Genomic DNA, 27,329 nt, shown 5'->3' with positions numbered 1-27,329 from the left:
ATTCTTTCTGGTTCTTCTATCCCTCCTTTTGCAAGTTCTTTAAAAGGAGCTGGAAAAAAAAATGTGTTGAGTGCACCTCTCCTAAACACTTCCATGAAAATTATGTTTTGTTTTACTGTAAGCAGGTCTCTACATTGTAACGTCAGCAGCAGCATGTGCAACAGGACAAGGAACTACCAGTCTACTGTTGTAGCAAAACTTCAGAAAATACTTAACTGTTATTTTCTGATTTTCTCTGTAAATCTGAATTGTAGAATATTCTGAGTTGTAAGGGACCCACAAGGATCATGGAAGGCCAAGTGCTGGCCCTGCCAATATGAGATGCAGCGTTTGAGATGGTCTATTTTCAAATCAGTATCACTGTTGGTATGCATTTACAAAACACTCAAGGCAGGCACCTGTATTGGAGCAATATTTACAGCCAAGCATGTGTTGCCAATCTAAATAACGTCAGGATTCAAAAGGTTTGCATTATTTGCTTCACAGTACCAAAGTGTGACAGAGATAGGTCTGTTCCAAGCTCAGGAACTGTTTTTACTTGGAAGTTTGATTTGGTACCAGTAATCCCAAAATGGGAAAATTGACTAGGATGAGATGTGTACTTTGATGTTGTGATCTGTACTTTCTCGAGGAATTACTTTCCACTCATGCTAGTGAGCCAGAGTCATTATTAGCTGCTCCCACATGACTCTGGGAAATGCTTTTGGTGTCAGTGATATTTGTTCATCATGGGAGAACTGGAGATGTTCTGTGTCCATACCCAGCACCTGTTCACTGAAGATCAATCAAGTGCGGGAGTTCACAGAATCATAGAACAGTTTAGGTTGGAAGGGACTGCTGGCAGTTCATCCAGTCCTAGCCTCTCTTTAGTACAGTTTGAATTAGGTTAATTACTCAGGGACTTGCCTAGCTGAGTTTCGAACATGTCAAGGACAGAGATTCTACCACCTCTCTGGACAGCCTATGCCATTTGACCACTCCTATAGTTTAAAAAACAAAATGACAACCTTTATTTCTGATTGGAATTTGTCCCCAGTTCCAACTTGGTCTGTTGCCTCTTATCCTATTGTGTTCTTCTGGGAAGAATGTGTCCTTGTCTTCTCTGAACTCTCCAGTCATAGTAGCCATAGACAGCAATTAGGTCTTTTTGACTTGTTTTAAATTCAAACAAACTCAACTCTCTTAGCTTGTGTGTCATGGCCTTAGCCCTCTAGATCACCTTGGTGGCCCTCTGTGAGGTTTGTTCCAGTACACCAACAACTTTGGCCTGGTGAATCCAAAGCTGGACAGAAACTTTAGATGTACTCTCCCAAGTGCTGAAGAGAGGGGAATGATCACTGCCTTCCTGGCTTTGCTTATAATACAGCCCAAGAAGCCTTTGTGCTTCTTTGCAAGGATATATTGCTGTTGTGTGGTCATCTTGTTGTCCACTAGATCCTTGGACCCTTTTCTGCAAAGCTGCTTCCCAGTCAGCCCCAGCCTGTTTACTGTTAGGTGGGATGGTTCCATCACAGGTGCAAGATTTTGCTTCTGTTGAATTTCATGAAATTCATGGGATTCCTAAAAGCCTGTTTCTCCTGCCTGTTTGGGTCCCACTAAATAGGAACCCCCAGTTTATCAATCCCTTCCCCCATACTGGTGTTCTCTGTAAGCTTGCTGTGTTCCAGGCCATCATTTGGGTTGTAATGAACCCATGAAGCAAGCAGAGGAAGTTCCAGGGCTGAGTGGTAATAGAGCACACCTCAGTCCCTCTGTGCATAACTCCATGAAGCAGACAGAGCATGGCCCTGAAACCACTGCCAAGGTGAAGGATACGTACATGTGTGCACATGCATGCTGCCAAAGTGTGTGAGGACAAAACTTCAGTATGTAGACAATAACCAGATAGGGTTGTGGAATGGAGCCTTCCTATTTTCAGTGTAATAAATATTCTTTTTGTTAATGTTGCCTATGTACATACACTGAATACAGTGCTAGGGCTAAACAGACAAGGTAAAGGTTGCAGTGGATTTCAAGTTAATTTATTAACCATTTATCTGCAGAGCCCTCTGTGACACTCCTGGTGTGGATCCCAAACTAATAACTGAGGCCTGGGTTTACAATCACTACAGATGGATTGTATGGAAATTGGCAGCCATGGAAGTGTCTTTCCCACATGAATTTGCTAACAGATGTTTGACACCAGAAACAGTATTGTTGCAGTTGAAATATAGGTACGTGTGTAGCTGTGTATCTGGTGTAATTTGTGGTACTGTGTAGTTTCAAAATTATAAAATTAACACCTTTACCTTCCATTTGCTTTTTAGCAGAATGCTTATATTGTTAACCTTATGCATAGAATTATTAAAAAGATAGTGCATGTTATTTGCAAAAGTTCAGATAACATTTGGTTTGGTACAGTGGTGCTTGATCATAGTTTGAGTAGGCAGTGGTTTGCTACGATTGTGTTTAAAGACAAACAGTGGGATGGAGTTTGTTTGCTCTAACAAAGCCTTAATCCTTTTTTGTAGGTATGATTTGGAAGTTGATAAAAGTAAACGATCAGCAATCAAAAAAATAATGGAAAGAGATGATGCAGCAGGTAAAACACTTGTACTGTGTATTTCCAAAATCATATCGCTAAACACCATTGTATCTCCTAGCAGTAGCAATAAGAACATGGAAAATAAAAAAGCAGCAGCAATAATTGAAGTTACTGATGGCTGGTATGGGATTAGAGCTCTTCTGGATCCACCTCTCAAAGCTTTCTTAGACAGAAGAAGGCTGACTGTTGGTCAGAAGATTATAGTGCATGGAGCAGAACTTGTTGGCTCTCAAAATGGATGTACACCACTGGAAGCCCCAGATTCCCTTATGTTAAAGGTAAAATAAACTATTAGTTCAGAGTGATTGGATGTAACTGAGAGTTGTGATAACTGCTATGTAGTTGAGCCATGTTTTGTGAACAAAAAAATTTACCAGGGCTTTATAAACAGATGGTTGGCTGTTGAAGTTTAATAATCAGATTTGTAAGACATGACACTATTCAATTGGGTTGGAAGAGAAGTTTGTAATACAAAATGCTGCCAAGCTTTGCTGTGTATATTGACAGATCCAGCTCCTTAATTTAGTTAAGCACCAAGTTACAAAAAGTATTTATCCTTCACAGACAATATGGAAGTTGGAGGAAGTGTGGGGTGAAAAAAAACAGGTCATGAGAGGGTAGACTGGCAGGACAGGACTTTGACTCAGCTGAGGATGGTTAAAGAGCTGGATGAAGTTTCAGCATAATGCTGTTGCTCCTCTGGTTTAAAGCAATGGCTTGTCTTGTAGATACTCATTTCCTACAGAATTTTAACATCACATTTTTAGTTTATTTTTAAAACACATTTCTTCAATGTGGAAGGAAACCTTTAAATTAATATGTCATATGTTCAAGTACAAATGTGATACTTTCTTAATGAGGTCAGTTTGAAAATGGTCTTTCCTATAATAATAAGTTGGATATAGTTGTGACCTACCAGTGACAGTTTATCATTGATCATTTGACTCATTCAGATCTCAGCCAACAGCACCCGATGTGCACGGTGGGATGCCAAACTAGGATTTCATCGGGATCCCAGACCTTTCCCTTTGCCTCTGTCATCGCTTTACAGTGAGGGTGGTGCAGTGGGGTGTATTGATGTAGTTGTTCAAAGAACTTATCCTATTCAGGTATGGTGTAAGTATTTTATGAATCTAACAGGTTCTATGAGATCTAAATTTTATCAGTTAATTGCTGTATCAAATAAGACATAGAGAGCTAAAAAATTTAAGAAAAGGTATCATTCTGTGTAAAATGAACAAGAATGGTTCTTGCACCATGCATGTATTTGATATTTCAGGACTGGAGTATACTGCTGTAAGAAGAATTTGAGTTCGCACTTAGTATCTTCTGGTTGGCTTTGCTTTCAGCTTCAAAAAACCAAAAAGAATTGAATTTCAGTTCTGGAATCTAAAAAGCACAGCACTTGTTTTAGAGGAGAAAAAAGACATTGGCAGTTTTAGCTCCAAGTACAAGTGAACTCCTTTTTTTTTTTTCTTGGCATGCATATTAACATAGAAGTTATGTATTTCTAGCCATTAGTAAGATTACTTTTTCTTACATGATTGTATTGTGTAAATTGTATTATTTAAAAAGTGACTGAAAATACAATGTGTGATTATAGTATAAAATACAATTAAGATATTTTCAATACCATTTGATATCCAGACATTTTAAATATGAGCAGACTTCACTGCAGCTATTTGTTTTTTAACAATACCAGCCACAAATGAAACAATATTTCTGCTAGTAATCAATCCTTTTAATGTTAACAGTTTAACCAGGATACAACCTTCAGGTCTTATTAACTTTTCTCAGAATATGTTGTCCTTGGCATGTACATGTGGGATTCTTTTTTGTTGCTTTCTTTCTAAGGTGTTGGTTGATGTAGAATGAATTCTGCAAAGGTCCTAGCAGTGTTTGGTTTGGATCATTATTTTGATATTTAGATGATTGCTTTAATGGAGGAAATTACAGCAATTACTCTGTGAGCTGCCTAGTAGAACTAACATTTATTTAGGGCTCAGAAAGGGAACTGTAATCTGTAACCGCATCACAGCAAATGGTTTCCAGGCTGGGGAGGAAAGTGGTGCTTTGTATCTCACTATATTAAGAGATTGATGTACTGAAGTACCTTTTTCTTTTTAAACTCTGAGACTCTTGCTCAAATGTACCAAAATTATAGGAAGATTTGGGCTGTCTGTCTCCTACCTCAAGAGTGAAGGAGTGTAGGAATTAATTAAAGGTGTCAAACTGTGAACAGCACAGGAAATACTTGGCATGCAAGGAATGAGGCAGGCAGAGCCTATTTCAATGATTCACTGCCTCAAGGATTAGTCCTGCAACCCTTCCTCATCCTGCTTTCACTGTACTCTCCTGCTGCTTCTCTGTGCTAAATCTGGACCTCTCCTGATCCCATTGCTTTGCTAATTTAATTTATTACACCAGGATTAAGTAACTAATAATAATTTTTTAAAAAATCCACAATGAACTGCTGTCTATTGAATTATGAAACTGATATGGTCTGCTGAGGTCAAATATGTACTACAGCCAGTGCAAGGAAGAAGACAGAACTGAGCAGCAAGGAGGAAGGGAAGGGACCATTTTTGTCAGCAGTGACTTTGTTTTGGTCACCCATCTCTGTCAAGCCAGTTCTTGTGTGGTTGTGGACAAGGCTGTAGCCCTGTGGAACCATTTCAGGCAGAAAAAGTTGAAGAGCAGAGCAACATCATAGTTCTTTTACAGCATCTAATCTTGTATGTTAGAACAGACAGTACAGTTGATGTAGAAGGACAAATCGGGTAGAATGCAGTCTGGTGTATTTTTAAGCACTGAGTTTGATGGTTTGTATCTTAATGTATCTACCACTGGGATCCAGCTATCCTTGAAATTACATCACCGATACTTATTACTTTAAGCTGTGGTTTCTTCAGCTGTTAAATCATCTGGTTTTAGATACTGCTCCATTCTGTCTGTATCTTTAAAGGGAAGATCTACCAACCAATGCTGTGGGTTTTTGCCTTGTATCTATTACACTGAAAGAACTTAAGATCTGCTACCTGTTCATTTTTAAAGCATTTTTGCCTAAGAGTATTAAAAGGAGACTAGATAATGTTAAAAATAATTTTTAAGTCTGCTTTTGGTTTGAATCTTTTTATTTCAGTGGATGGAAAAGACATCAGCTGGTTCATATGTGTTTCGTAACAGTCGAGCTGAAGAAAGGGAAGCTGCCAGGCATGCAGAGGATCAACAAAAGAAACTGGAAGCTCTGTTTGCAAAAATCCAAGCAGAATATGAAAAACATGAAGGTAAAGCTTGGATTCTTTCAGAACATGTATTAAGAACACAAAAACATTTTTGACATTTACAGAAGAGCCTAAAGAAACTCAAAAAACTTCCCTGGGGACAGAGCAGCAGAGATGGGGTTTTGGGTTGTTTTCTCTGTTGTTGTTGTTTTGTATTTCTCTAGATTTTTGCTTCTTGTGTAATCAAGACCTTTCAGTATGAAACAGTTACATGCTTATTTGCTTGCCTGTGTGGCTGTCTAGAGAACTCTTCCTGAACGTGTTGGTAGCTGGACTACTTACAGAAGCCTGGATGCTCAGGGAAGTGGTACAGAATGGTAGAATTCTTAATTTCGTTCTCTTCAAAGATGAGCTCCAGAGGTCCCTTCCACTTCAACCATTTTCTTATTCCATGATGAAATGACACTCTGCACCTCTGCCAATGATTTCTAGCAGTAGTTCTAGCACTGAATTCTCAGCTGAAATTGGAGATGGGTTTGTAATCCTTATCTTCACTGATGGGAACTTGTGCATGTCAGTCACCTCATTGTGTTGTTTAATGTTTGGTAAACGTGTCTGTACTAGAGTCTCCTGTGCTGAAGGAATTCATCAAAATGGTACCAGCAAAATGACTTTCCTAAGGAGAGGGTAATAGTTTAATGTAACAAAGTTAACTTGGCTTTTAGATCATGTCCTAACGAGACTTCATGTGCAAACGTGTTGTCCCTCATCTTGGTGTCTTTGAGAGTTTTCTGGTGTATAAGAAAAAGAGGAAGCAACAGACATAGAGAATACAGTCAAGTATTGATGAAGTTTCTTGGCAGCCCAACACCACCCACTCCTAAATGCAGATACTGATACTGGTTTCCCCAAAATTTGTATAATATTTTAATCTATACTGAGATTTTTTTCCTGCTTTTGTTTTCCTAATATATATGTATGACTAGGCTTTGTGAACGCAGACTTGGGCAGGGCTGTCCCCACGTGGGTGTGCCCTTCCAGCCTGCGCAGTGGATTTTAGGTGAGGCTCAGCGTGCGCAGAACTGGCCTCACCGTTTAAGTCCTGAGGTCCATCTGCCACAGCCGAGAGAGCTTGGACAGTGCCAGTGAAGTCCTCGGGACTAAAACCTAAAGCCCCCTGTATTCCCAGGAGGTCTCCCATCCAAGTAGTAACCGGGGCTGACCCTGATTTAGCGTCCGAGATCTGACAGGATCGGATGTCAGGGAGGCAACTGCTCGCTCAGCCATGGCAGATGGACCTCAGGACTGAAATGGTGGGGCCAGTTCTGCGCATGCTGTGCCTCGCCTAAAAAATCCACTGTGCAGGCTGGAAGGGCACACCCACCTGGGGAGAGCCCTGCCCAAATCTGCGTTCATGAAGCCCAGCCATGATGATGAAGACTCACTGGTATTCAGTGATCTGCATAATATATATATGCACACATATATCAGTTCCTGTATATGTGTTTTGTATTTTTATTCTGGCAAGGCAAGGCCTAAGTACTGCCATGCTTCTTACATAATTATTTCTTCTTTCAAGGGTGTTGGTTACACTCCACATAATGGTTTTTCTTTTTTCGACAGAGAGAACTACCAGAAGAACACCAAGATCACATATAGTCACAAGACAGCAAATCCATAACTTGCAGGATGGTGCAGAACTTTATGAAGCAATTCAGAATGCATCTGATCCTGGTTACATGGAGGTAATTGTACATCTTACTGGGCTAATTTTGAAATGCTTGTGGAATAATTTACAATTTAGTGCCTCCTGCTAAAATCAACCATTAAATTACTCTTTATTTTTTCTACCTTTTGGGATTTCCAACAGCATGTTTATTGCTAAATAAATTAAGATTCAAAAATTTGAAAAAAATTAATGAAGGCTTGTTGAAATAGATTAATCATGTTTTGGATGGCAATTTTCTCTTGGTATAAAAATCCAGGATATAGCACAATTAAAAGTTAATGTTATTTGTAATTTTATTACTATGCTTTGTCTTGCGTATATGAAAACTAAATTAATCTCATAAGTCTGAGCTGCATACACATATTCTTGCATGCTGTTCACGGAAGTGTTTGAATATTTATATTGTTATTGTTGTCTTCAATTCCTGTTCCAGTTCAATCACAACTTTTACATGCTTATGCCTTTATTAATAAAGATGTGGGTGATTAGTCCCTGCTAGTTAAACTAAATATACGCCTTGCCTTTTGCAAGGCAGGATCCTTGATGGTCATAAGGCCGTACGATCTGTGATGTGCATATCTCCAGTGATACATGTAAAAGCGTCTGAGTCTTGAAGGCTTGGTCAGAAAAGGAACCTTTCTGGTGCATTGTAGTGTATGTAAACCACTGTGTCAGCTCAGAGAGAGGAGCCTGAGGAGAAATACAGCTCTTCCTTTATTCTGACAGAAATTTCTCCTAATATGTCTTCATGTGAAACAGGCAAGCATGCCTGTTATATTAAATATTCACCTTAGTTATGCACTCTTAGGCAGGCTTCTTGCTAATTGTCATGTAAGAACAGCGTGTAGTGTAATACTCTCTGGAGACCACACAGGACCAGCTGAGCACCGGTCAAGACTTGATGCCTCCTGTTGTTTAACATACACTACCAGGACTTGAAATGAGGTATCAGTTGAACAATAAAGTTCTTCTAACAGATGAATGCTTAAGAAAGAGGCTATATAAAAATCTTGACAGTATTTTTTAATTAATAAAAAAGATACTGAGTATATTTTTGCCTGGTTACAGGGATACCTCAGTGAAGACCAGCTGAAAGCTTTAAGTGCTTACAGGCAGTTGATGAATGACAAAAAGCAAACTCAGATGCAGGAAGAATTCAAGAAGGCTTTGGAGTCAGCAGAACAGGAAGAAAATGGTTGTTCCAAAAGAGATGTGTCTCCTGTATGGAAATTACGTGTAGTAGACTACAGAAAACAAGAAAAACATACAGGTTAGTACTTGAAAAATTACAAATAACGTTTGACTAAACATGGTAAATGGCCAATATAGGTAGAACTGAAGAGTTTCCCAACAGTATTCTACCTTGCATGTTAATATTTCCAGTTTGGTTTAGGGGTTTTGGGTGAGGGGAGAGTTGTGCATTTGTTTTGTTTAGAAGCCTTCAAATTAGTATTGCACAACTAATGTATCTTACTGTGATACTGGCAGGAGTGATACTGAGTATCTGGCGTCCACTGCTGGATGTTTGTTCGTTGCTAAAGGAAGGCAGTCGGTACAGAATCTACCAGCTGTCAGCAGCACAGGCCAAAGGCAGGTCAGACTCAACCAACGTACAATTAACAGCAACAAAGAAAACTCAGTATCTTCAACTACCAGTAAGTGCTTTAAGTGCATAAAGATGTGTCATTGAAACAAATCACTGTCCATATGTATGCTAAACATTGAAGTTTTGTGTTTCTTCAGGTATCACAGGAGATGCTGGTACAGATTTTCTTTCCAAGAAAAGCTCTAAAATTCACCAGTTTGTTGGATCCTTCTTTTCAGCCACCATGTGCTGAAGTTGATTTAGTTGGAGTTGTAGTTTCTGTTAGCAGAACAGGTATGTTGTGACCACATTCGTGTCCTCCCATTGAATAAGCACTGAATTCTTTATTTCACAAGTCAGAGTTATCTTGGTGTTGTACCTGCATATCAGGCCTGTGAAAACTTGCTAATACAGCCCATCACCGTGACCTGCTGGCAGATAATTCTGTTTTCCTAAAGCAAAACTGTCTTTTCTATAGACAGGGGATGTGAATTCTCACATCTGTGTTCAGTATCTGCAGAAGTGCCACTGTGCATGTATTTGAGCTTCCTCTTTTGTGTGCAGTGTCCTCCAATGAGTGGCACGCAGGCACTGGATCTCATGGTTAGGGACATGTGGATAATCTTCTGAATAAAAAGGAAAAGCACCACAGGAGTATTGTTTTTTAGGCACTGGAACACAGACTTTGAGTTGTTTTCTGTAATCAGCCGGGAGCTGGTGTAGAATACACATAAAGCACGGAACATCAGTTACCATGCAGATACGTGGCCATGTAACATTTATCATTTCTCTCAAGATGTGTGTGACATTTTTTATAGCTACGAATCAACCTTTACTTAAGGATGCAAAGGTTTAATTCAAACCTTTTTCTTGCTTTTAGGTTTTACTACTATGGTATACTTATCTGATGAAAGCTATAATCTAGTGGCAGTAAAGATCCGGCCAGATCTCAGACACTTTGCTATTGAAGATATAGTTGTCCAGTGCTCACTCATTTCTGCAAGCAACCTTCAGTGGCAGTCTGAATTCAAATCAGAAATTCCTGTGCTGTTGGCTGGAGATCTTTCTGTATTCTCAGCCAGTCCAAAGGAGAACTATCTTCAAGAGAAGCTTAATGAACTGAGAAGTATGATAGAGGTAAATCTGTAGATGTATGGTTTGATGATTAGTTTTATTTATTGCTGTGTTACATTCTTCACCAAAGAGTCTGTTAGTACTAATAAATCTTTAAGTAATGCTGAATTTCAGGGGATTTTCTGGGAGATGGAGTAAGGTGTTAATGCAGAGGACTACATATGACCTATTCAATGTTTTGTTTTTTTTTTTAATTCAGCTCAACATCTTTAGGATGTGCCACAAAATCTTCTCTGGATGGTAAAACATCTTATACCTGTCAATAGTGAATCTGTCTTGGACAATTTGGCTCTAGCCTTTTAAAAGTTGAAATTTTCTCTCTTGCTCAGCGAGGTATATTCAGTGTTGGGTTGTTGATGTCATTTATTTCCTTTTTTATTTCCATTTCCTAGCAGTGCTAAATAGCATGCCCTGGTCATGCATTCCCACTTCTTCCTGAAAAATAAGTTTAAATGCAAAAGAATTTTCTTTTTTTGTTCACAGCGAAAGGTAGCTATGGTATTTCCTACCACAGAAAGTGCAGCAGTCTTTTAAGTTGTTGGTTTGATATAAAAAGAAGTTCTAGTGGGGTTATGATGAGAAAAGAAAGTCCTAAATACTTAGTGAGCATATAGTACTTTAGCAATTTGAAAAACAACTATTCTGCATTGCAAACTGTGTTCTCCTTTGCAGAATGTGGCCTCCTTCTGCTCTGATGCAGAAAGTAAACTGATGAACTTGCTACAAAGAAATCTCTTGGTTACACCCAGGTTAACAAAAAGATGCAGCTTGGAATGCCCCTCGCCTTCCTGCATTTTTGCAGAGGATAAAAGTTTGGTAAGCTCCTGGTAATTAATACTGTGTTTGTACTGGCAGTAGTGCCTGCAGGAAGGACATAGCTGGGGTGAATGGTCCCACTTCTCAGTCCACTCCATCCATTCTCTTCAGGGTAGTGCAAGCTGATTAGAAGCTTTCTCTGTGTGGGTTTAGGATTATTCCCCATGAGGAACTGAGAGACTATTCTTCCTCCCAGCAGTACAGGAAAACTTCCCCTTGTGGCCTGTGTTTCCACAGCATACTTTAAATATTCTAAATTTTATGTGAGCAAAATGAATAATAATTGCACTGTAGACGATTTATCATTTTGTTGGTCATACTGTGAGGATTACACTTGATGTGAATGTCACTGACAGGAAAAATCTTGGCCTGTAAATTTTTGTTTTATGGTATTCTGCAGTTCTCACTTTGTTGATAGAATTTACCTCCTGGTCTTTTACTAGATATTGGTTACTCTTTCCAGGATTTAAATGGGAAGAGGTATGACCTAGTAAATGTTTACATTTTATAGCAGTCTTGGCAAAATTTGTTTTAAATAATACTCAAGCTCCCCTTGAAAGCTGCTGGTAGCAAGTTGTTTCTGCTGTAGAGCACTGAGCACAGTCAGAACTAAAATTTTCCTGCCACTAGTTGCGACAGAGGGGGAAACACCGATGTGATTTCAGTTCCTGGGGACTAAATTTAGGCTTATAAAGCATCCTTTTCCATTTCAGAGGGAGTGCTAATACTTAATTCCGACGGTTTAGTTTATATTTGTTTATCAAATATATTAACCAATTTAAAACAAATCAGACATTAAAAGTATTCTCAAGTTAAGCATGTGTTTGAATGATTTGCTGTGCAGCGTCTGTCTTGGGTGTATTGCTATATTCAAGGGTTTTTTATATCAGGATTTTTTTTACCGCTTTGTGGAAGCAATTGAGGAAGTTAATGAAATAGAACACGCTATTCAACATCAAACTTCTTTTTAACTAGACCTCTTCTAGAATTGAGATGAAGCATCCAAGCCCTTTGTCAACTAGCACACCAAATACGAAACTTGTCATACCAGGGTCAGCAAAAACACCTTCACCTGCTGAAGTTAGTGAAGACTATCTCAAAAACAGCAAAAAGAGAAAAGCTATGGACTTCCTCAGTTGCATACCTGCCCCTCCACCACTGACACCAATATGTTCAGTCATTTCTCCATCTGTTAAAAAAGCATTCCAGCCTCCACGAAGTTTGGGTTTACAGCATATCAAGTCATCAAAAGAGACAGATCAGAATACTAGTCATGTCACCCCCTGTAGAAAACTGAGAGAAAGTGCCCATCTTCCTGAGAATGACCTGGTTGCTGATGAAGAACTGGCAATGATTAATACACAGGCACTCATTAATAACTTACCAGAAGAAAAGAAGATGAATTATGTAAATGAAAACAGCAATACAATAGCTACTAATTTGTCTGATGATCTTTCATCCAGAAATAGCTCCAGCTCTACTTCGGAAGCAAATAACTCATCAAAAAGCAGTTCTGAAGTAGCTGAAGCCCTTCAGAAGGACCCAAAGGAACCTGTGGACTCGTTACCAGCCCGCAGAGTGCTACAAAGAAAAAAATCCCGAAAATGCTACTGAACACACATGTACAGTATTGTATATATTTCAAATTATTTTTGCACTTTGTACATTGTCTTGATTGTATTTAATAAAGCTATGTTACAAAAACAGACTCATGACATAACATTTCATCTGCGAAACAGTCTGAAGTTTAGTAATTATCCACCTCTCACAAGTGTGTATTGTACAACAGCATCAGCACGGCTGAGGGTTTGATGACATTTTATAAGCCATTGCTTTGATTTTGATTTATACTTAAATTACAGCAGGATCTTTGTTTCAGTCTAAGGCAATCAGCTTTGTTACCCTCTGCAGCATTAAAGTAGTTGTTTGGCTATCAGAAGGACAGGGCAAAATAAACAGTTCTCTTATTTTTACCAGACAGAACACTGTAATTCTGAAATGTTGCTCTTTGTAATTAGGGTCTGTTCTTGTACTTGTCTCCTCAGACTTTCCATTTAGCAGTAAAAGAGGTTTAGAGAACAGCTGTGATTATCTGATTGACAGCAAAATGCCACACAAAGGTATTAGTGATAGATCTTTGGTCAGTGTTTCTGAGTTACTCCTTAAAGAAGCACTTGAGGCCACAGCATCATGAAAGATAATCAGATCTTTCTCTTATTTTATCACAAGATCTTTCTGCTGTGGGTGAGATGGTGCTTCCGTTAATTTTTTTGTCCTCATTAATTTCAACAAGTGAAGGTTCTCAGAACTGGAGTTTGTCCACTGGAGAGGGAAATGGTCCTGCCAGACTGGCTGCCACCCCCACCTTTTAATTAGCTGCTTGTCAGGCTGCCCCTTGCCCTGCTGCTTCCGACCAGGCACAGGGAAACGAGGGAGAATGTTTCAGAAGTGAGACCACCAGCTTCCACCCTTCAGGGGTGCTGTGCTGTTCACTTGGCTCAACTGCTGAGCTGGGGGTGGTTCCTATTGCCAAACTGCACATTGTGGCAGGTCTGGAGAACTGTAATGGGCCGACATGAGCTTGCTGGTAGTTCTGTAAACTTCTACGTAACACTGCAGAGCCAGATTCCCTGGGTCCCCAGTTCAGAATTGTTGGTAATGATAACGATACTTAGAGCTTTAAGTGCAGTGTGAGTAGAAAATGCAATTTATCTTGTACATCTATTATGTCCTGAACACAGCTTGGCTTTTGCATAGAGACAGCATAATTCTTTATACCTCTTAGACTTCTATGTCTGCTACTTTGGTAGATGAATCACAGTTATACCTGTATTTCTTAATGTCCAGTGTGAGCTGTTTGTTTCCTACTGCGAAATAACTCACCATTTTCCTGTTCTGTAGGCACTGCCTAATAAGCCACACCTACTTAGAAAGACTGACATTACAAATGGAGCTTTAAAAATGTCTCCAAGGCTTCTTGATGAGAACATAATCATCAGAATTTAACAATATGGATAAACCCACAGCAGGATAGTTCCTTTTCCCACCCATCCATCAGTCAGTGGTAAAAGAAGATGATTTCTCCCCTTAGCAAGAACAAAAACTTTTTTTCCTCCTTTCTCAAGTCATTATGAGTTCATTTGTGTATTTAGTAGCCTTGTGCTTCAGCTGTTTGGAGCTGCTCCTGTCGCTGTTCCTGCTTAGGAGTCAACAAGCACAAACCTAACACTACTGTTTCATGTTAGGAGACTCTTGGTCTCGGGATCGATTGAACTCCTACGTCTTGGCAAGAGGAAGGGCTCGGTTTGGTGTATTAAAGTGTTTTGCTTCCAGGCTGGAGAAGCTACTTGGCTGTAAGATCAGCATGAATCCAGTCAATGGAGATTGGGAACAGCATCAAATCTCGCTACAATGTTAGAGGGACCTTGGCCATCATTCATCCTCTCAAAGTTAGAAAAATGCTCTAGGCAAGATAGGAGCAGATACAAAAAGTTTATACAGCCAGATAAAATGGCAAGAAATGCCAATCGCCTGGAGAAGGAATTGGCCACATGGCCTTTGAGAAAGAAGTAATTAGGAACATTACAGTGTGATGCAGTAATCCAAAATGCGTGTGGCAGAGCCAGGAAATTTCACCATATGCTTGAATGTTTTTTTGTGGAGGAACAGGGATGAGAGGGAGTACAGTTTGTTCTGGGGACAGTACTCTTAAATTGGTCATGTAGATCTGTAAGATCACAGTCCAGTGCCATTTAAAGATTTGTAAGAAAGAAAAGTAATTTAGAAATGTAGTAGAAAACCAGAAGAATAAAAAACAGTTTAGAAAAAATATAAAACTAGAGGATTTCATACTCTGATAATTAAAACACACCAAGGAATACACCTCTTCAGTTAAAAGTCATGTTGTTTGTACGTGCCATGTGAGGTCTTCTCCTTGAGATGGCCGGAAGGGGATTGGTATGGGTACCCATGCCATAAGCTGCACTTGGTCCACTGTAGCTTCCCTCATCTCTGCTTGGTTTTTCAGACCGAAGAACACTCTGGAAGGTAACATTGTGCTCATATTGTTCTTTCATCCGTTGTATCTTTTCCTGAGGGACATGATGAATATTTCTTCTGTAGAGTCAACATTAACAGAAAATACAAGTATTTAGCTGCCTGTGTACTAGAAATTATCTTCAGCTTGCTAAGGTTCCTGATAGGTCCAGGATCACAACAATGGTTCATGTCTCCACTGACCTGTTTCTAGCCCATTTTTGACAAATTGTTGTTTACTTCCACCTATTTATTAAGAATATTATTGTGACTGCTGGAAAATGAAACATCGGTATATTTTTGGGCAGCCAGGACATAAGAAGTTGACAAGTATTTTGAAATTAAAGAGTTATACAGATGTTATGTGGAAGACTTGTGTAGTATTTTATATGAGTATTGCTGGGGTTTAGTACTAACAACTTGTTAGCCTCAGGGTGAACTTTTGTACATCTGGAGAAATGCAGACAAGGTCTGCAGCCAGCGCAGACACTGACTTATCAGCAAATATAGAGGTCAAAAAGTGTTGTTGCTTGAGTGCAAGTAGTAAAAAATCATACATGATGTGGCTCAGGCTCCAGGGCAGATGTTTAAATGACAAGTTTGAGAGGGAGGTGAACATGGCACTTAAACATGCAGAGCTTTATGGATAGAGTAGAAACAGTCACAGTCTCTCCACAGCTCAGTGGGAATTGTTTTTCAAAAGTCCACCAGGAATTTCTGTTTGTGAGTTTGCAAATGCTGATTATCTTTGGGTTTGCCATTTAGCTCTGTGAGGCACACTTTGTGATCTAGAAACTATATTGTTCCTGTGTCGATAGTTTCAAAACCTTGTATTGTGCAAATGCTGCATTGCTCAGTGTGTGTTTTTCCATGGGGGAATGAGTATGACAGTAACAAAGCAGGCTGCCACCTGCAGCATCCCACTTGTGAAGTGGGCTCAAGGTCCTGCAGCCACCAGAGCCCTGCACAGGTGCAGCCCATGCCTGGGGCCTGCAGCCAACTCTCTGGGCCAGGCCATCTGCCCCTTGTGTCCATCACACACAGAAAGGAGCAGAGCTTTGTCTCCATCATACACAGAAAGGAGCAGTGCTAATTTTGATTAGAATTCCTAGCTGGTACAAACAAATCCATGCATCAGAATGAAGTACTCATGCCCTGTTTTCTTGTAGTAACAAATAAATTAGCATGTGTTAGCTTCTGGTTTTGGCAGATGGGAATTCACTGTAATGTGTACATCAGGTTGGTTAAAGGCTAAGAAATTAGCCTGCATAAGTTTTTTTTGGTGATGTAACCATTAACCCTGCAGTCACTGGTCCAATTAACACACTTGGAGCCACATTTGGCTGCCTCTATATCCTACCACATCATGCACAGTTGATATATTCATTGTATCTCTTGTGTGTGTGTGAGATCTTTACAAAGATTCTCCAGAACCCCATTTCTTAACCACATTTAATATACCATCCCTGCACGCTACAGCAAGCCATAATTTTTTATGGTTATATTTTTAAGAACAGAAGCCTGAATATTGTCTGTAGTGCTTATATATGGTTTTGTGTCAAACACAGAGACTGTTGCTCAAAATACAGAATGAAAATCAGGGTTTCTGCCCCAAGAAGCCTGCAGCATAGACACGTGTTTCAGGCTGTGTTACTTTTTCTACTGCCTGTCTCATTTGAGCACAGTTTTGGGCCCTTTCAGGGCTGAATTCACTACAGAACAGGTACTTGGAAATAGAAGTTTTCCACAACATTTTCTGTTGTCATTTACTAGGCTACATTTCAGGGTATATGAGGAGGAAGAAGACTGTTCGTTCTCAGGAAACATCAACAAAATGGAAAGCTATCTGTTATATCAAAGAGAAAATATGTACCTTGTCAGTTCTTGAACATTGAACTTCCATGGTGTACCTGGTTCTTGGAATGTAACTTCGTATCTATTTTCACGTGCCTGAAGGACACAAGTTTTAGATGTGTGGCTGCTGAGCTCAGGAATAGACAATCTTACAGACCCCCTGAGATTTTACCAGGCCAGAAGATGTATCCATGCTATGTGGCAGGAGTCAGAGAGAGGACGATAGCCATGGCTGCCACCACAGTGCTGGTCTGAGTCCCAGCTAGTCCATTCCTTCTACATCAAAGGACTTGGGTTTCCCAGCAAAACTTGCCTCAGCATTGCCCCAGTCTCCATCCCACATGGCAATGGCATCTTGGCACTTGACCTCTCTGAAGTCACTTACGGCTTAACAGCTACAGGTTCACCACACCAATCTGGAGTTTTTGGGATTGTGAGGTCAACATCTGTCAGTCATGTTATTCACAGTCATTGAGTCTACAGCATTCCATTTTTTTCAAAGTAAAGCAACATATTTGTGTGTGTACAGGTATGTACATACACACATACATATATATATACACAGAAAAATACACATATACATATATATATGTATTAAATACAGTTATTGATTGCTTTTGTTTTGAGCTGAGGGAAGGAGGCAGGGAAATCTACCAACCAAGGTCTTAAATCTATGAAACTACTAAAAATATTGCCATCTCTGCCAGAGCTACTGACAGACACCATATGTCTTTGAAGACTTTGTATGGTGTATTTTTCACAACTCATGAACTACAATTGTAAGTCATATCTTGATATATTTGTCAACAAACAGTTGACAGAACTGTTCAATTCATGTCACTACCAGGGAAGGGGGGACATCTTGATGGCCAAGAAGTAACAGGGGAGGTTCAAACTGTTAATCTTTTCAAGACATTTTGCTTTCACTACATTAGAGCTGACTGGCTAAAACAACTACACTGGCACCTCTGCCCCTACTTTGTCACAATATCCACTACAATTAGAGAACAATGGGAAAATTGAAGTAATTATTTTTAGCCATGTTAAGAACCATTTCAGTCAGATCACCTTGCCAATATCACAGCTGAGCATATAAAAAGTATAAATCAGAATTTCCCTACCATTATCACATATGGCTTCATTTCCCAAGCATGGATGTTGGTATTATCAATAATAACTGGACTTTTCCCATTCTTCATTGCTTTGCGTGCTGCAAAGTAACACATTAAGTAAAGCTAAAATGTACCAAATAACAGATGGATCCAGGCCCTAACTAGCCCCAAAGTGTCCTGTCTTGCCCACTGCTCACACACTTGTTTCCCCACCAGACCCGGGTTTGCAGCCACCACCCAAACAGGAACTGTGGTCCGTGCCCAGCAGGAGCCTCCCAGAGGAGGTGGTGCAGCTGCTGCCTCTGCTCCATAGCACCATCTGAAATTCTTGTAGAACATACTTGCAACAGCTAAAAATTACTGTCATTGGCAGAAAATCCCTGTTATATGACCTCATAAGTATGTTTGTCATTGCTGGAAATTCCTTCAGAGCACAGGCACAAAAAAGCATGTTACATTGTTCTCTCTGAAGTTCTCTCTGGGTTGTTTAATTCTCAAACTCATAACTCAGTTTGCAGGTTTTCCTCCTGTCTATCACTACCTCCCCACCCCATAACACCCCCTTCCAGGTCAGGACAGACCCCTAAGAAGGTACAGCTGCAGGGCCGTGGTGCCTACAGCCTGAGGGAGCAGCTCTGGGCTGGTATCTCTATGGCACCTGCTCTTCTTACCAAGCTTCAGCAGTGCTTCCTAGCAGTCACTCCTTTACTTTCTAAAACAACATTTATCAACCTCCAACATTTTTTCATTTACAAATTTCTCTCTATTAAGTCAGAAGAAATAAAATCAGAAGTGGTAAAAATGTTTTTTTTCAGCCAATACCCCCTGAACTGTAATGTATGACATCATTTAAAGGTATTTTATTTTGGGGGCTATGTTTAAAGACAGACGGAAAAGCAAAACTATTCTGCACAACCCCTGGATCAAGTCCAGCCACCTCTTTTTTGGTTCCACTTGTGTGCATCCTCTAGGAAGTCAGGTTCAAACACGTATACACCATTTTCGATAAAGAAGTCATCAGTACTAAGAACTACAGCACTGGGGTAGTCACGTTTCAGTTGTCTGGAGAAAAAAACAGATGAAAGCAGGATTAGTATAGGGTAACATGTGCCTTTATTAATAGAGACCATTAAATCAAGAGCCATTTGAATGCTCTGCAAATATGCACAGTGCTTCTTTTGAAACATCCTATCTTGAAGGATCTGACAATACCGCAATCAGCAGATGGACACATAGAAAGAAATTAATTGAGCTTGAAGACATGGCCTTGATATCTTTAATTCAGCAGAGAAATCTACACTGGACAACCAGCATCCAAGTCTTTAATCATATTAATATATTCAGTCTTCCTTCTGAGGTAGCTGAGAAATTTCTTTCTGAGTTATCTAAGAAGGTAGAATCATAAAGACAAACAAAACCCCATAACAAAACAAACAACAAAACCACCACCAATAACCCAAACCTGCTTATCCCATGGAAGGTGGTGTCAAAAGACAAACTGACGAATAGAATTTTGTTACAGAGATTTCTGAAGATAGGGAGGAAGGATTTTTCATTTAGTTAAGAAAGATGGTGAAGAGTACCATCAGTTTGGGGTTTGGGGTTTTTTTTTTGCTAGAAAGCAGATAGCACTTTTTTATTATTATTTGCAAGCAACTATCTGATTGATAAGTCAGTATTTTGTGTTATTTGTTGGAACTTCATTGTTCTTGTCACTTGTCCCTGTTTCACTTAATCCTCCTCTTGTAGCGTTGAGTGATTGTTACAACTTTTCAGCTTCTAAATGTGCTTTTATAAACAACACTGAATTGCAAGATCGGCAGTCCCAGAGCCTCAGATCTCTAAAAGACTGCCATGGTCAGTGGCACAGGGCAATGTCCCTTCCCTTCCCCCTGATGTGTGTCCCACAGCAATGCCCATGGAGAGCAGATGCTTGCACTGCCCTAAGCTGACCAGCTGCCTTGCAGGTAGTGCCTGGCTCCAAGAGGTGGAAGTGCTGGCTTGTGAGGTGGTTTAAATATGAAGCATTCCTCTGCCAGTCCTTAGGCAGCATAAAAAACCATCTTAGTGCAAAATTGTATTCCGATTTGTCCACAGACAGAATTGTCTATTTTGGTTTTTTCAATCACAGAAGTGTTGGGGGAGGAGGGAGTCTCTGCAAGAAGTCAGGAAAAGCTCATGGCATCATCTCTCTACTCTCTGTCTCCCTAAGGCCCAAAGTGTCTCAGAAAAAGAAAGGTCAGTCGAGAAACCTTGCGGCTCTCAGCATGAATGCTGCTGCCCTGCTATCTCACACCACACATGGTCTCCAGTCCCTGTGACTCATTTCAGCTTCCCTAATAAAACGCTTCTCTTCCATCCCCACAAGCTGCAAAACAGCTATTTCTCAATGTCTGGCACTGGCAAGGGAAAAGGTGCCTTGAGGTTATCAGCAAAGAAACAGACACACAGACAGAAAAAGCTTAATTCTGTCACCAAGCTCTGTCCTAACCATTTACTTACCAGTTTTATCCTAATCCGCCTACAAGCAGCAATTCTTCACTGGGATTACAGGTTGCATTTTGCTGAATAAAGGTCAGCTTCTGACTTTGCTCCATCTCCACTGTAACTTCTACCATCTGCTGATTAGTTGATATGATGTTGCGGTAACAACCCCCACCAGTGAACAGAGACTCGCTGCTGACCCACAGCCAGGCCTGGGCTGTACCCACTGTTACACGTCATTTAGCACCCAGATAGCCTTAGTTATCTTCTAGCTCCAAAGAGAGGCTTTAGTCACATAATTCCTGCTGGACTAACAGAAATTTAAGAACAGTCATGCTTCAAACTGTTAGCAAACAGTCAAATTATTTTTGCTCCAGTTTTGGTCCTCGGCAAAGAATTCTTATCATGAAAAGCACAACAGCACCTGATGCTTATTTGGTTACCTTACATTTGATAAGCTGATATATTCAGCTCACTGTGATTCAGCACCTGACCTTTCCCACTGCTTCACCCATTGCAATTTCTTGTCTAAAAAACTCTCTGCTAAAATACGTGTCATCCCTTAAGCTATTAATTGGCACATAAAAAGGTACACATTAATAAAAGATCTCCAGACTATTTTTTTTCACTTGGTATTTCTTTTAAACACATTCTCAACCAGTGCCAATTTTAAAAATCATTTTCTTAGCACACACCTTACTGAATTTTCAACATATATATGCACACTCTCATGAGAGCTTTGATATTAACCCTTAAGCAATCTAAACTGTATGTGGTTAACTGTAAACTCAGTCTACTATCCTGATATTGATAATAAAGTAGATACAACTTGTGATTCAAAGGAGGAAAAATATGGCACGAAATGTGCTCAGAGCCATGAATTACTTTCACATTTGCTATTTTCATACCAAACAAGCTCCTACTAACAGCAACACAAGAAAACATTAAGTGGGAAAAAGGCATTTTACCTTCTACTTATTTTGCTGGTTTTAACTTTTAGCTTTCTAAAACAACTGAATTATCACTGAAGTTTACAACCATTTTCTGTAATCCCCTCCCTATTGCCCACAAAGTTGCCAAAAATCCTGTTTCTTCTGTCCTTTATCATTTCAAAAGGCACCCAAATCCCTTTAGTGTGTTTCTTAAGAAATAAGCCTTCTACAATCTTCACAGGACCACAAGGTGGTTTAGAAGAAAGGTTCTGCATAATCACATCAGGCTCCTAATCACTGTATGCAATTAAAATGCCTGTATTTTAGAAAAAATATACACTAACTATGCAAAATGGGAGGTCTTGTGACCACTGCTATTAATTAATAAATCTTGAACAGCCCTGTAAAAGGAAAATTACCCTTTGCTGTTGGATCATAAAGCACATGAAAGGGGAAAGAATGAAATCTCTTTGCAAGATCAAAAGATACATAGGAGTTACATCAGCATTTTTTAAAAGAAGCCATTGAACTGCATCTTGACAATTAGCACCTGTCAAAGGTGGAGTATTAATCTGGGACATGTAACTGCACAGTGCTACATCTGTCCATCTTGCAGTGGATACAAAATGGCAGATAAAAGTTTGCTGCTATTTCAGAAAATGTAAAGGATATGAAAGTAAGGAGAGCATGGGGGATGTTTCCTCTGCTTGCAGTAGATCTTCTCAACACCTTTTCCCCCTTCTGCAAGGTGAAGCAGTACCATGTCTCATTAGACTGGCTGAAACAGCTGAGGGGAAAAAAGCTTTCAGATGCTTCAGTCCTTCAGCTCTGACACAACAGCAGCAAACCTCATGATCTGTCAGCACAGCCAGGGAACTCATAAAGACCTTGGAACCATGAAGCTGCAGAGGCAGAAGCTTCATTGCCTGCTCACACCAACCACTCTGGCAGCCTGCATAGAAACGATGCTTCTGAATAACACAACACCTTGGCTCATGTTGTCTCACCCTGGTCAGATTTACAATGGATGCTGAGATTAAAGGAGAATCTTTCTGTTGAAAATACAGCTGTGTTTCTGTCTGACCACAGTAGCATTTTAACAGCTCTACCAGTGAACAGACAGGTGGGTTTAGAGTCTCCTTTATTATCCATCTGAAGATCTGTGTTCCCATGATGTATACCATTTTTTTAAGTCCCTTTTTCTCCTAAAGAGCATCTTCAGTGCTTTCAAAAAATTATTTCATATTTTCACTGTAACAATAATTATTTTATATATAAGTTTATAATTATTTAAACAAACTGTTATTCAGGATTATATTAACTAGTGTTATGCATTAGAGTACTTCAGAGGAGTCTCCATGATCACTAGTAATATCATCAGAGACCAAAAAATCCATAACTGTATTCCATAGGCTGTCATGCTTTTCCATCAGAAAAATTTGAAAACAAATTAATTTCTGATTTCAGCCTGGTAAGTAGATTGGAAGGCAAATTTTCAGTGCTCAGAAGGTAACAGAATGGTGTATCAGGCAGTTCTCAAGGCTGGTAAATCCTCAGACATCTTCCAGTGTCTTGGACACGAGAACATATATGTGCTGACATCACATGCAATCACTTCCTCTGGTTGCTCTCCAACATAAAGTGTTCTGTGGCATTTAAAAGGTGTTTTGTTTCAGCAGGAAAGCAGAACTGTGAGATCTGGTGCACATGCCCAGCACTATCACCTGTCTATTCTGTTTGAGCAGTTTCCAGTGCTCCAAGGACTTTGCCTGACCAGAGCCTGCCAAGTGCTGCTGGCAGAGCACAGACACTCCTTTGTGTCTCACCCAAGGGGGCTCGAGCCATGGCTCCCTTTGGCAAAGCACCAGGATGGTGTTATGCTGGATCAGCACATTCAGGAGACTCACCTGAGGTGATTTATACAGGGGGAAATGTTTACAGTGCAATGCTGCCTGGAAGCAGGAGCTGCAGAGCTGCAGTCCAGGCACGCCTCAGAGCTGCAGCTCTGCAGTGAGTTCAGTGCTGGTCAGGGTTGGGTGCTGGGAACAGCAGCAGGATGGGCTCAGGACTGGAGGTGCTGGGATGAACTTGGCAATACCAGCAGAGAGAACTGGACAAGACATGGATTACACCAAGCAGTGATACTTCAGTGCCAATTAATTTCTTCCCTTCTGTTCTGGAAGACTGCTCCCTTTGTGCTTCATAAGGGAGTACAAGAACAGACTAATTTTGAGCCATAAATCAACAGCAGTGACTGGAAAGTTACATGTTTGATCATGACCAGCCTAGTGTTTGAGTTGAACTACTAGATACAGTTGCATATAAGCTGTGCAACACAGCAATGTATTGCAGAAGAGCTGGCAATGCAGCTGCTGTGCAGAGTTTGCTGGGAAAGCAGGAATGAGCTTGTATGCAGCACCTTTATTTTTGGAGGCATTTTTGGAAGCTATACCTCCCACTGAACCTCAGTTAACTGTTTTCTTAGCTCCGTTTGATCATAAAACCTGTACCACAAAGTCGAGGATAACGTGTTCAGGAGGAGCCTGTCACACATGCCTGATGGAGGCTACTGGGACTCCAGCTGCACCCCTTCTGCCATGGGTTTCTGCTGGCGCAGTGAACAGGGAGGTGGTTGGGGTGACCTAAAATATATGGTTCTGGGAAGCATATCCTTAAGAGCAAAGCAATTGGAAAGGTTTGCAGCTTGGTGGTGAGTGGACCAACTCCTCATTCTTCAATAATCTGGGAAAGGTGCTGTTTATGCTCTCCAAGACCAGCACTCAGCTCAGGCCCAGCACTAGGGACTTGTTGCTGGAAGACCCATGCTCTGAGAGCAGCAGGATGGCCAACAGGTCCCATCAGCCCATACACCTGCCTGCTTCCTTTCATTCCAAATTTACGGGGGAGGCTGAAAAGACACTCAAATGGGAAAACTAAAATAATAGGGGTGTGTGTGGGGGAAATCCACCTAAGATTCATGAAGCACCAAGTAAGCAGAACTGAGGCAAAAAGATGGCAGCACAGAAGCTGCTGGCTGCGAGATGGCACACCAAACGTGACCCTATCATTAACTGAGAGCAACTCAGGAGAGAAAGGGAGGATGGGACAGCTGAAGGCCTTTGTCCACTCTGATTTTGGGCAGAGCACCTGTGCATCTTGGTGCCTGCAAGTATTTAGCTGTGATATTGCGAGTGAGTGAAACCTGAGAAAATAAATTTGAATCCATAAAATGAGTTTCTGGAGGGCTTTTGCAAATAAACAACACCTTTCTGCTCCAGTAGGGTCCTGCACTTAGCTTTGTTGCAGTCATTTCCTGCAAACATTGCCTTGCATGGCACATTGTGTTTACCAACACCAAGTGGGAATAGCAAAGGAATTTTCTTGGCACAGTCCTTCCATCATCTGGACAGAGTTAATGGAGAGGTATTAAACGCTGCTCTAACAATCTGCCCTTTGATCTGTGTACTGCCAAACAGCTACATACAATTATACAATTAACAGGGGCTGGAAACAGAGTAAGATACTCAAACATTCATCTCACAGGGGGCTAAAACAATACTTACAACTGATTTTGTAATTCTGTCATTAATAATTAAGCTTGTGTTTTGACCTAAAAAATACAGGTGAGTGAGTTACCAGACCTGCCTGAAATATGGCCCCAAACTATGACGTTCTTCCTGTGCTACAAGGAGACCCAACCCCTCTGACGGGGCACTTACATAGCCTCTTACACGAGACCACGTGCATTTTGGGTGTGGTAAAACACAGCATTTGGCTGTTCATAAAAGAGCCTTGCTTGCCAAAGTGCAGTGAGGCAGAAGGCCCAGTGTGTCAGGGAAATGCTATACTGGGAAGAGGAGACTGTAGCTGAGCCCAGAGTATCACTCAGCTTCGTGCTGCCACTTCTCACATCAGCAGAGCCCTTCCTGTGGCAGCCCATGATCCCAGCACGGGTTCCTCACCCCAGCAGAGTAAGATGACAGAGAATGTTCCTCTTTGGATAGTGGGTGGGTGACACTGGGAGGTGTGATACCAGACTCTTTGAGATTTCGTGATACCAGATTAGGGCTACACAATGTCACGCCGATGGCGGTGCTGTCTCCCAGCACTCTCCACTGGGTTTTTCCTACCAATTTTTAATTAGTCTTTGAGCTGTCAGGGAGCAGACTGGTCTCTTCTGCCCGTTTTTCACACCCCTACAAGCTCTAACCAGGCAAGCAGGAAACAAGAAAACAGCAAGAAAACAGAAGTCAGAGTTGTCAATTTTCAGTCAGAGAGAGGAAATGATTTACTGTGTGATTAACCACAAAAAAACCCAAAACAAAACAAAACACCAAAATAACAAACAAACCCCTAAAAAGGTCCCCCAAAACAACAACAAACCCCAAACACCACAAACCACATACACACAAAAATTAATAAAACAACAACAACAAAACACTAACCAAAAAAGCCGCACCACAAACCAATCTGTCGCTTTTTAGAAAAGAAAGAACAACCACCACCTCGGTCGGGGCGCCCAGTCCCTCTTACCAGAAGCATCCCCGCAGTTCGCTGGCTCGGAGCAGCAGCACAGCGGGTCCCACGGACAGGGCACTCGCACCAGCCACGGGTGTCCGGGTCAGGGCAGCGCAGCCCGGAGGGTTCCGAGCGGCTGCTGTCGGTCCCGGCCGCCGCTCCCCCGAGCCCCCGAGACAGCCCAGCCCCGCTGCGGGTCCGACGGCTCCCGCGGTACTGCCCGGCTCGGCCCCGCTGCTATCCCCGCACGAAGCCGCGGTGGGGCCGGGCGGGGCGGCTCTTACCTGGCCAGGGTGCTCTTGCCGGAGCCGGGCAGCCCCCGCAGCAGCACCAGACGCCCCCGGCCCGGTGCGGGTCCCAGGCTGAGCCCGCTCAGGGCGCGCAGCAGCCGCTCGTCCATGGCCGCGGCGAGGCCGGGCCCGGCAGGGAGCGGGGCCGGGGCCGGGGCGGGATGGGGGGCACGGGGCAGCCTCTCCGGGGCTCGGCCCCGACCCCCTCCCCGGCCCCGCGTCCCTCGGCCCCGACCCCCGCGGGCGGGCGCGGCCCCGCGTCCCGCCATGGCCCGGGCTGAGCCTGAGTCCCGAGGAAGCGAAAGTGCCTGGAGCAGAGACACATGCAGCGAGAGGCAACTGCCGAACCCGCAGCTGCGGCACTCGCTGGCGAGGCCGAACTTTAGCCCAAGATTCCCATCTTTGATTAGTTAAAGTCAGGATTAAGCTCCAGATTCTCCAAGGCAGGCGCACACGGGCCAGCGCTGGAAGTGTTCGGTACTTACTGCGCTTATTGCGAACTGCAGGAGAAGCCTGAAAGGGAATGGTCAAACTCCTTTAGAGAATAGGGCTGGCTACAGGACACCGGGACGCAATGAGGTTTTTCTTCTCCTCCCGCCCTCTCTCCCGCAATGGAGGTATTGGAGTCCCCCCATGTCCATGAAAGCAACAAGGATGCCAAGGGGATGTAGCTACACGACCACCTTGCATCACGCTCAGTGCATCAACCTAATTATTAGATGAGAAAGTAAGGTAAGTTTAACAACATTTATTTCCTCCAAAGAAAACCTGATCTGCATTAACATGATCACTACAGAAGCCAAAGAAAATATAGTTTCTTGTAAACCCAAAAACAGTCGGTGTGGTACCACACTCTCCCTCTCAGAACCACACACAGCATCAACCCCAGCTTGGTAAGAAGCTAATCTCAGGGATGCCACAGGGACACACTGCCACCAAACCTCAATGCTGAAGCCTGAGGCTGTGAAGTTTGCCAATAGTGCTAAAGAGAGTGTTCACATACAGGGAGAAAGCTTCGCTCCCGGGCACACG

At 41.6% G+C, this 27,329-nt stretch overlaps 2 protein-coding genes across 12 annotated transcripts in view; one reads left to right on the top strand and one right to left on the bottom strand.

Annotated features, from left to right (window-relative positions):
* Nucleotides 1–12,778, top strand: part of BRCA2 (BRCA2 DNA repair associated) — a 37,178-nt gene extending 24,400 nt beyond the window's left edge. For 7 of the 10 annotated variants that reach the window (XM_071552967.1, XM_071552961.1, XM_071552953.1 and 4 more), the window contains exons 17-27: nt 2,043–2,213; nt 2,511–2,862; nt 3,538–3,693; nt 5,727–5,871; nt 7,432–7,553; nt 8,606–8,807; nt 9,026–9,192; nt 9,281–9,416; nt 10,003–10,259; nt 10,929–11,072; nt 12,048–12,778. In XM_071552967.1, coding sequence (XP_071409068.1) covers nt 2,043–2,213; nt 2,511–2,862; nt 3,538–3,693; nt 5,727–5,871; nt 7,432–7,553; nt 8,606–8,807; nt 9,026–9,192; nt 9,281–9,416; nt 10,003–10,259; nt 10,929–11,072; nt 12,048–12,686 — 2,491 coding nt within the window. In that variant the 3' untranslated portion in view covers nt 12,687–12,778. The remainder of the gene's footprint in view (nt 1–2,042; nt 2,214–2,510; nt 2,863–3,537; nt 3,694–5,726; nt 5,872–7,431; nt 7,554–8,605; nt 8,808–9,025; nt 9,193–9,280; nt 9,417–10,002; nt 10,260–10,928; nt 11,073–12,047) is intronic. The other 3 variants (XM_071552979.1, XM_071552974.1, XM_071552985.1) reach the window with 3 other exon arrangements.
* Nucleotides 8,703–26,756, bottom strand: N4BP2L1 (NEDD4 binding protein 2 like 1). Of its 2 annotated transcripts, XM_071553013.1 has the most exons (6): nt 26,292–26,756; nt 19,011–19,135; nt 18,083–18,171; nt 16,981–17,057; nt 14,944–15,188; nt 8,703–8,781 (listed from the first exon to the last, which is right to left on the bottom strand). In XM_071553013.1, the coding sequence occupies exons 1-5, from the start codon at nt 26,564–26,566 to the stop codon at nt 14,960–14,962; spliced, it is 795 nt and encodes a 264-aa protein (XP_071409114.1). In that variant the 5' UTR covers nt 26,567–26,756; the 3' UTR covers nt 8,703–8,781; nt 14,944–14,959. The 2 variants fall into 2 exon arrangements, with proteins under 2 accessions (XP_071409114.1, XP_071409107.1); XM_071553006.1 differs by lacking the exon at nt 8,703–8,781 and having other exon boundaries at nt 12,696–15,188; nt 26,292–26,755.
* Between the last annotated feature and the right edge of the window lie 573 nt (nt 26,757–27,329).

This window comes from Pithys albifrons, chromosome 1 (assembly GCF_047495875.1).
Source record: "Pithys albifrons albifrons isolate INPA30051 chromosome 1, PitAlb_v1, whole genome shotgun sequence".
NCBI classification, from domain to species: Eukaryota; Metazoa; Chordata; class Aves; order Passeriformes; family Thamnophilidae; genus Pithys; species Pithys albifrons.
Note: the sequence above shows the minus strand (reverse complement) of the source record. Positions and strands in the feature narration are given on the sequence as shown.

Bases quoted from the DNA above. Each gene is read 5' to 3' on its own strand.
- N4BP2L1 (XM_071553013.1), bottom strand. From the start codon at position 26,566: ATGGCGGGACGCGGGGCCGCGCCCGCCCGCGGGGGTCGGGGCCGAGGG. The intron at 19,136-26,291 runs GTAAGAGCCGCC...TTTTTTCTCCAG, and splicing joins GGCAAGAGCACCCTGGCCAG to ACAACTGAAACGTGACTACC. The intron at 18,172-19,010 runs GTGGCTGGACTT...GTTACTTTGCAG, and splicing joins CAAGTGGAACCAAAAAAGAG to CACGCAAAGCAATGAAGAAT.